Source organism: Belonocnema kinseyi, chromosome 5, assembly GCF_010883055.1.
Source record: "Belonocnema kinseyi isolate 2016_QV_RU_SX_M_011 chromosome 5, B_treatae_v1, whole genome shotgun sequence".
NCBI lineage: Eukaryota > Metazoa > Arthropoda > Insecta > Hymenoptera > Cynipidae > Belonocnema > Belonocnema kinseyi.
In genome coordinates, this window is record NC_046661.1 from 67,048,142 (window position 1) to 67,058,053 (window position 9,912).

Here is a 9,912-nt window from a genome sequence, read left to right on the forward strand (position 1 = left end):
AGTGATGGGTGGGCATTCTTTATCAGGTGTTATGAGGGCAACACATAACTCCTTGAAGCTATTTATATTTTCTGAGTCTTCGTCCAGTCTATGCTGCACTTTGTAGACTTCTCTCCAAAATACTTCGACCTCCTCGGGTTTGGGCGGGTGTTCGACAGTAACTGGAGTGTCTTGGAAGAGTCGAGATGGGTCCGAGAGAAACTATTGATTTTCTCTGACCCACCTGTCCCTCCGTTCTAGACTTCTCTTAGCGTCATATAGTATCCGTATTCTCTCAACAATATGCTGCCTGATGGTCAGCAGCTTTGACTTGTTCAGTGTGTGATAACGGGTCTGGAGTTCGCGCGCGAACTTTCGAACCTTGGCGGTAAAATTTCTGCCAGATTTAATGTAGTCAATTACACACTGAATGCGGGACGCGTACTGTTTTGCCCAGCCTATCTTTATGGCAAGTTGATGCATTCGTCTTTTGGTCTTATTATCAACCGTTAGTATTGTTTTACGGCTCGCATCGGCCAAAGCTCTCGCTGCATTATACACACAATAATTGATGGCCCAGAGGTCGGATTCTCCGGAAAAATGTCCACGAAGCTCGTCATTCATTTCAGCCAGATCTTTAGGCTTGAGAGAAACCTTGGTGTTCATGTTTCTCTGGGTAATAAAGCATCGCTCTTCCTCTATTGGATGCCTGCCCGTGGTTGGTCTTAGTGTCGTCTCTCTTTCTCTGTTGCCGGCTTGTTCTAATTGTGGTAGAGTAGGCGTTCCGCTTACATAGCCCCTTTTCGGAGTAGTTCAGCATGGTTTCGCAGACGTCGCTGCGAAAAGTGCGATAGCTCCGGGTGTTTCTCGCACCACAGAACGTGCAGCCGTGCCATGTAACCCCGTTCAGGGGCCACACTCGCATCGTAGCACTCTAGTAAGTCGTGATTCAGTCGCTCCGTCCACCTAAAGGTCGCGAGATCCCGCCGATCCATCGCATTGAATCCATTTTCATTGGCTCCCCAGCTCTAGAGTGGTCGGCATTGTTGGCCGACCCATTGTCGTGAGCCCTGCGCGTTCTGTTGTTTTGAACCGCACTTACTACAACTATGTTTGGTGTTGTCATTTTTGTTTCCACGAGAAGCTAGGGAAAGGGTTTCGTCCATCCTTGCAGAGCCCTGTATGCAAGGATAAGGCTGCGTACTCTGAGAGGTCGCCCGGTATCACAGAGTCACCGTTCTAGACACCTCGCCCAGGTGCCATTCAGCTTTCGGCACGGTTTTCACACCTCCGCTTGGGGGTTAATTCCTTCGGGACCACCCCTGGGCAATTGTCCGCGACTACCTATTTATTTTTGTAACCATATTCAGCAGAAACCCTTTATACAGTGACCCTCTATCCGCAATCCGAGGACGCGTTCGGTGGCTTTGTCATAGGCCCTTTGGTTTGACTCTAGAGGAATCAAAAATATATGTATATATATATACACACCAAAAAATAAGTAAAAAAAGTCTTCGTAATTTGTTTGGTCCGATGCTTATTTTGGACACAACAGAGGGTACAAGTTGTATCCACGTGTGAGCACGTGTGGCGTGCGCACGCCGTCTCAACCAAGCATTCCCCCCACCGAAGCGGTGGCCGAAGCGATGAACATCACACCGTTCGATAGTGTTCGAGTTTGATCAAATTGAAAACTCGTTTGGCATGACTTATCTTGCACAAATATAATTGCAACAATATATTATTAATTTTACAAACAGAGATTTCCCCTCGTCTTGATAGTTTTAACGGTTTTTTAAAAACTTTTATCATACTTTAACCCATTATCATTTCTCCTGTTTTGCGTCGTCAAAACAGGAGCACTGTTGATGAGCCAGGGAGTGATAAATGTGATAAAAATAGATATTGCACTTGTCTTTAAAATTTAATAATCTTGTACTGTAATTGAAAAATGTTCTATTATGATGAAAAATCATTATTACATCATCTTAAATTAAGGTGTGTTCCGTAGGTGAATTTTTTAGTCGAAAAGCGTAGTGAATAAGAAGTTTAATAGTTTAAATTAACACATTTTTCGAATTTTTCATTTTTTGTATTTTCTTGCTTTTATAATTAATGTTTTTATAATTTCCGATAATCTGAATTTTTGTAAACATATTTCATTTGTCTTATTTGTTGCAACAATTTCATATTAACAAAATTTTGTAGCCTACCTATCATTAATAATTTGTTGCAATTATATTTGTGTAAAACACGTCATGCAAAACGAGTTTTCAATTTGATCAAACTCGAGCACTATCGGACGGTGTGATGGCCATCGCTTCATCCAGCGCTTCGGTGGGGGAACTGCTTGGTTGAGACAGAGTGCGCACGCCACACATGCTCACGCGTGCATACAACTTATATCTTCTGTTGTATTTTTAAAATTAAAGTGGTTCTTTATCGGAAATCTAGACTATTTTTAGATACTTTCTAGACTCAGCTCCTCTAGTGAAAGTCTAGGATAATTTTATGTGGGTCGCCTCGTCTAGGGTTCATCTAATTGTGTCTAGTAAGTCTTACCTGCGACCTTTTTGAGTCTAGCATTCGTCTAGTATCATATAAAAAATAGCTGACCTCATACTACTGGACGTGTAGAAGAGCGCATTTGAGATGGAAATGAATGGGTTTGGATAGTTGTCAAAAATAATTTGTTGCGGAATGCGGCAGCGGTACCACCGTGGAAAAGTGTTTGCCGTTAATCAAACAAACTTTGAAAAACTCAATGTTATTTTATAACCTGATAAAAACTTTTCAGGGGGTGCTTACAAACTAAAAAAACTTTTTTATTTGTGCCACATACTGTTTACAGACTTTGCGCTTGTTCCTAATTTTTCAAAAGGTGAAAATATAAGTGGAACAAACGTATTTATCATGCAAACAAACAGAAAATTAAAGTCGGTATGAGGGATAGGAAAAATATTTTAAATAGATTGGAAAAGACGAATGAAGCTGTTTGATATACTGGTATGGCCACTATTAAGATATGGGATACAGATATGGTGGCAAACAGAGATGAAAGTGGTAGACCACAAGAGAGAGATATTGGATGCTTATTAGTTGTAGACTGAAGAACATAAGTTACATGGTCAAAGAAGAGGCACAAAAAGATGAATTAAGGACAAGGGCAGCGAATCGGGCGTGGAAATTTGAGGAAAATCTAAGGGAAAGAAAATGAAGGTAAAGTAGTGGTAGTGAATAAGGGGATTAGAGATGCAAATGACTACTATCGGCGAAAAAAAAATAGGTATCTGCCTTTGAAGCTTAACAACTCAGTCAAAAAAAATGCTAGCGCAACAAAAAAACAGTCATTTAAAAGCTGAAACTGTTCTACGTTAATGAGCTTAAAGACGTTTATGTAAAAAAAAATTGTGCTTAGCAGACGGAAAAATGTAAAAAAGTAAGGATTTTTGGGTACATTTAAGAACAGACAAGCTTAGAGCATTATTTCTTATACAAGGGGCGTTGGAAAAAATTTGAAAAAATTCGTGAGTACGAGGAAAACTGTTGTAAACCAGTTGCAGTTGAGAAATTTAAAAGTTTGAATCACTTTAATATCTGTATTAGAACTAAATATAATATATGTATTAGAACTAAAAATAATATAGTTGTACATTTTTGTGATTTTTAGCAACAATTTTTATTATTTTTTTAATTTCTCAACTGCAACTGGTTCACAACAGTTTTCCTCATACTCATGAATTTTTTCAAATTTTTCTCATTTCCCCTTGTATAAGAAATGATGCTCTAAACTTGAGTGTTCTTAAATGTAGCCAGAAAACCTTACTTTTTTTTACATTTTTCAGTCTGCTAAGCACACCAATTTTTTTTACATAAACGTCTTCAAGCTCATTAACGTAGAACACTTTCGGATTTTAAATGACTGTTTCTTTGTTGCGTTAGCATTTTTTTTGACTGAATTGTTAAGCTTCAAAGGCAGATGCCTATAGTTTTCTCGCCGATAGTAGGTAGATTCAGGCTGGGATATAAAGGAAAAGAATCAATCTATTGGGAGAAGAACGAGAAGAGAGAGTAGAGATTTGTAAATGGATATAGGAGATATGGAAGCATGTAGGGGATAGTTATATGACAGGAAAGGAGGAGAGGGGAGACTGGCAAAAGAATGTGAAAAAACTTTTATAGAAGTGAGAGTGAAATGGATGAAAACTAAGTAATATGAATTAGGAGAATAGGATGCGAATGCGCGTGCACGTCGCCCCCCCCCCTCTGTAAAAACTGTAGAATTGAAAATGATATGTAACAAATTGGAGAATAATTTCAGTCAGATAATAAAATAATTTGGGAGTAAGGTTTGTAAAAAGAAAGTAATAAAAATCTAAAGAAACGTAGGTTATGTACACCCTAGATGGAAGAATTATAAATAAAGAAGAAACATGTATGGCTAGCCATAATAATGATAAAATCCTTACCAAAGGTAATCCAAGACCAGCTCTTGCCCAGTTGACACCAGCTAATTTTTCTCGTAGAACATCGGCTACAGGAGAAACCAGGTTTGTTTCTGGAAAAATCCGGGAATGGCACGTTGAGCACGTGTATCCAGCAGGTGCTGTCGTAGCTGGTAAATTCCTAGCATACTTATCTAAGCAAGCCCAATGATATACGTGATAGCAGATCAATCTGATGCAGTCTCCATCACTTAAGTTTTCTGAACATAATCCGCAAATAGGATTCCAATCACTGTCTTGCAGCCACTGAAGATATGACTGAACTATACACTGTAAATAAAGAAAAGGAATAAAGACTCAATGAATTTAATCAGCAATATGTTCGTGCAAATCAACGTTAATTTTGTTCCTTATACGAGTAAACAAATACATTTGCTAATTAATCATAATGATGAAGCATCGTGCTCATTCATTGAACTGCATATAATTTGTTACGTGACGACTTATGTTTGACCAATGCAAACAAAAACTGTCACTCGGATCCAATTTCTAATGTGGGCACATGGTATTATTTTCACTTTTATTCTATTGTCGCTATTCTATGTGTGTTGCTCATTTTTATTGAAATATTGTACAATTAGGTTAAGGTATATTGTGTTCACTCAATTGAGGCTATTTTGATGATTAAATGAAGCTACTTATTATTTATATTTTTGTTAATTATAATCTGTTAACATTTGATTAGATTATAGTCTAAGATAGTTATTTTTTATGTAAACATATTTCTCGAGGATTGAATTATATAATGAAAGGGAGAGAAAATGGAAGCATTTGCACTCCTGGAATTTTACTCTCTCAGTTACCTGGACAAGGATGTTCAGTCACCGCCCGGTAAGGCTTGCATTAAAAGTATTAGAAAATTGCATGCATGCAATTTATTTTGAAACTTTAAGCAGAAGTTATCTCTTAAATTGAATCCCTTTCTGTACCCAGCACCGAAAATACTTTTCTGAATACTTTTGGATACCACAAAGCAAACAAGAAATATAACAATTTCAATCCTTTTCAATTCGCTACTTTCATTTACTGTTTTTCGATTAATAATGAGCTGAAAGGCTTTTTAAAACATAGCATCGGTCATTTTACGATGTCAGGATCAATTTCGACATACATGGCTCTGGTAAAAACAATTGTGTGCATGTTTTATCATAACTTTATAGTTTTGTAATTGATAGATTTTGCAAATTTCATGCTTTTGGAGCGCGTTCTAATACCTTAAACGAAAATTGAGTTTTTAATTTACTTGGATTACTATTGGCAGCTCCAATTGTCTTTGGACGGGATTGGAATCTTATTATTTTCGCAACGTAATAAGGATTGAAGAACGCAGGAAAGAAAAGGCATTCTTAAGGATTCGAAATTTTTAATACCTTTTAATGCATGCCTTCTTACCGGGCGTTTTCTGACAGTTCCAAGAGATCCTTCACCTGTAATAAAGAGCTCCAGTCCTATTTCAATAAATCTTTCGCTCGGTTTCCACCTATTTACCGCGGGTTAATTTATCTTCCCAAAGACAGAAAGACAGATATAGATGTTATGGTTTATACAATTTCATTATGATTGTTAACTCCACTTGTTGACATTCTTTCATTTCCAACAATAACTCGCCAGGACGCAAATCATCTGCTCGGTAAACTATACCTTTGATCAAACGAGCATTAAATGTTTTTACTACTTGCTCGGTGACGTATATCTCTTACCACCGGAGTACTCCGAGGTTCGGCCGCGGTGATACCAGGCGGCGCGCCGATGCTCGTTTCGATGAATTATACAACTCGAGAGGGCGGAAGGACACTCTGGAAAGCGGGAACAGTCAGATTAAGTGTAGCTATCTAAAAGGTGATAAGGTCAATGGATCTTATTGTAGGTTGAATTATTGGAGTGAGAATATTGTTATTAAATTGATTGAGTTGACAATCGAGCGTATGTTGGGATTGAATAATCTCAACGTTTTCTCAACTCCTCCAAGGTCACTCAGTATCATGTTTAATCTGTTTTTACCCTAAGATGTAAGTCTTTGCCGGAATAATATAATTTCTAAATTTTGCATGATTTCGTCACCCCGTGGCGTCTCCACGGACGCCGGGCACCAGTCACTCTGAATGTTCTTTCTTTTAACATTTACAGGTCTTTGTTATAACACTTTGGGCTGCCAATGATCGACAATTCAGGTAGGTGAATCTCTACCCTACTTGGAAAATCTCTTCACAAATTATGAACATAAAAGCAAGTGGGAACACCCGAAATTAAATTCACAGCTAGTTTCTTACTTGAATACATCCATAAATACAGCACCACGATTCATTGTTTAAAATTAAAGTTAATTAATTTCTTTGGAAGAAATCTAGTGTGACAACTTTTAATTCTGAGTTAACATAATTCTAATTCTGCTCAGGGTGAAGAAAGCATGAACGAGAATGACAATTTTGAAAAAGACCGCATCGGAGTCCCTTAGCTTGAGAAATATGAAAGAATTAAGAAAGCCTAAAAAGAATTATTGTGACTATAAACGGGAATGAACGAGGAATATTTGTCTTCAACAAATACTTTGAGAAACATAGTTTCGAACTTTTATTCATATTTTTGTAAACAAACATGACTTGTAACAAAAAATGTATATCTAACGGCTCAGAAACAAAGCACCGATTGAAATATGTGAATCAGCCTGAAGCCCAATTTCATTCATTCAATGGCTGACGTACAAGGTTTAAAGGTGTGAAATATGGGAACAACAAAAATTTTGATCAGATTGAAAAATGTCAAAAAGAATGAAAAATTGTATGATCCTGAAGTTCCCTATAAAATAAATGTCCCAGTAATCGTGATGGTCCCAGTAATCGTGGAACTTGGTGATAATTTAAATACATTGCTAGAAAATATGTTAAATGTGAAATTTAATGATAACGCCCACTTATTTTTAACATTTTATAATAGCAAAGAGAAATTACATCCATTCAGATTAAATAAAAAGCAAGAAAATTGGCATCACGATTACTGGAACTAAGATCACGATTACGGGGTCGTTTACCTTATCTACAGCGAGAAAATTTTGTTTAAATTCGCATTCAATGCCAATGCCTTTTTCGTAGGCGAATATTTGATGCGATATAGGCACAAGATGTAAGGCACATATGTTGCGATTTAAGTGTGGATACGATTCCGGGCGAATTTTAGCGGAGATTTTTCTTGTTGTATACATTTCAGACTTTCGGAAAGTATTATAAACGTCCAAAAATTGAAACAACCTTTGGAATTGCCTCCTGGATACCTCAAGACAATTTTTTGTTTGTTTGAAAAAATAGATTTTTTACTATATTTCCAGCAGATTGTAATGTTCCGCATATTTTATAAACAAATATAATAATTGCAAGCGAACTTTAAATATATAAAATCAAAACATACATCCTTACACCATTAGGGGATTTTTTAATTTTCTGAAAAAAAAAACGATTTGAACAACTGGATTGTTAACATTTTATTACTTTTTATAACTATGTTGACACTTATGCCTCCTTGTAGTGCTTCGTAAAGAATACGATACCAAACCTAACCTAAACACGAATATTGTTATTTTTGTAAAATATTTTATACATGAAATATCGAGTAATTGTGGTGAATAAAATAGAATAACATATTTTTGAATATGTACTCTTCTTGTAGCCATGACGCGTTTAGTAACTGGATGTTATCGTAACAAAATAAACACGAATACGAACATTACCTACATATGCATCGAGATATCAATATTTTATGTCAAACACTTATGAATTCTTAGACTTTGTGGTTCCACCTCTCCGTACCAAACACGTTGGGCGATACTATTTACTATTCATGCGTGAGATAATAAGAGTGCACATTTCGACAAAGTATTATTAGAGAGATTTTGCATAAAGTTTCGTAGGACCAGGCAAACGTTAAATGATAAGCTAACGGACGTCGAATAGCGGATAACGGTAACACTAAACTCTCAGAGCATGACCAGAAACGTCATCACGTGACTTTATTCTTTCTGTTAGTGACCAATTAATCCGCTAGCAGAAAAGCCAATCAGAAGCCTTTATCTGGCGCGTCTCCAACTTTTATTTAAATATCTGAGTCTTTGATGTAAAACTTCCTTTATAGTTCAGATTAAAACAAAACAAAGTTTTAAAACAAAGAGGCGAATTTCAAAACGTAAAAAGTAGGTTAAAAACTCGATTTTTAGTTCAATTAAATCAATTTTTTCAAGAATCGGAATCCAAGACCCCTAGCCTAAAGTATCGTGTACACAAAGCATGTACACTGAGGAGAAATTAAGTTCATATTTCTCAAAAGCCAGACGGGATTGTAAAACCACCACCAACCTCTACTCGCTGCTAGAAAGGCGTCGTGGTGGTCCCAGAATTCAGTAACGCAGATACGTTTTGGCGTGGGGGCTTTATGGCGACTAATTTGAAATGACATATTTTTATTTTAATGTTGTAAAAAGCAACTCGATCGAAAAAGAAATGTTTAGTGATATACTGTGCTGAAAATAATATTTTTTTATGACAGAAATATGATTTTATCAATATTGCAACAATTTTAAAATATGAATAGTTATTATAGTACGACATTAAACTTTACGATAATAAATAAAAGAAATTTATAAGCGCCATAACTTTAAATTAATGTGTTGAAAGATCTTGATTTAAAGTATTTTGAACAATTTCTTCGTAAAGTTTAAGCTAATATTTAAAAAAACTGTTGAAATCATTGCCCTTAAATATTTATAAAAGTTCCGATGTTGAATGTGAGTTTATTGCAACACAGAAATATAATGTAGATAATATATTTGCCTCTTTTATTTCGTATTTTAGGGGAATTAAATAGATCAATAAAAAAGGCCTTCAAATTCTCTATTGCAATAAACTTGTTAAAGTTAAAAAGAGTGTTAAATATAGTTTTCTCTTAGTTGGAGGTAGTAGTGTGGAATTTCATAATATAAGTGACACTCATATACTAAGGGGTGGATTGTGAAAACCAATTCAATTTTCTGTTCAGAAATTTATATACTCGCGAGTATATTCTTTCGGTGGGTGTCAGGATACTGAATAAAAATACAAAATTGTCCATCGAAAAGAAGTATTCTGTTTTGAGAAAATCAAAATTGAAAATTGCGTGACTAAAGTATGGCAGGCATTTATTTGTTCAAGATACAACAAATAAATTTAAAAAAGCTATAATTTTTTTATCAAGTGGTAATCATTTCCGGAAATTTCAACCCTTCGTCTTTAAAGGTGGGTATTTCATGTCTGGGCCAGAACCGACCCCCAAGTTTGGCGGTCCCTATCAGCCCCAGTCCCTTTAGTCCGAGATCCCACTGCGTTTTTTCGAAGGTGAGAACTGATCGTGATAAAAGTTAGTTTAAATGAAAGCTGATACGTAGGCGATTAAGAAACTGCCCGCC

General features: G+C 36.1%; 1 protein-coding gene across 1 annotated transcript in view; it reads right to left on the minus strand.

Moving 5' to 3' along the window:
* The window catches only part of LOC117173235 (zinc finger protein-like 1 homolog), a 26,870-nt gene that overhangs the window by 10,669 nt on the left and 6,289 nt on the right, over window positions 1-9,912 (minus strand). The window contains exon 2 of the mRNA XM_033361697.1: window positions 4,449-4,754. Within this exon, the coding sequence (XP_033217588.1) occupies window positions 4,449-4,754 (306 nt within the window). The remainder of the gene's footprint in view (window positions 1-4,448; window positions 4,755-9,912) is intronic.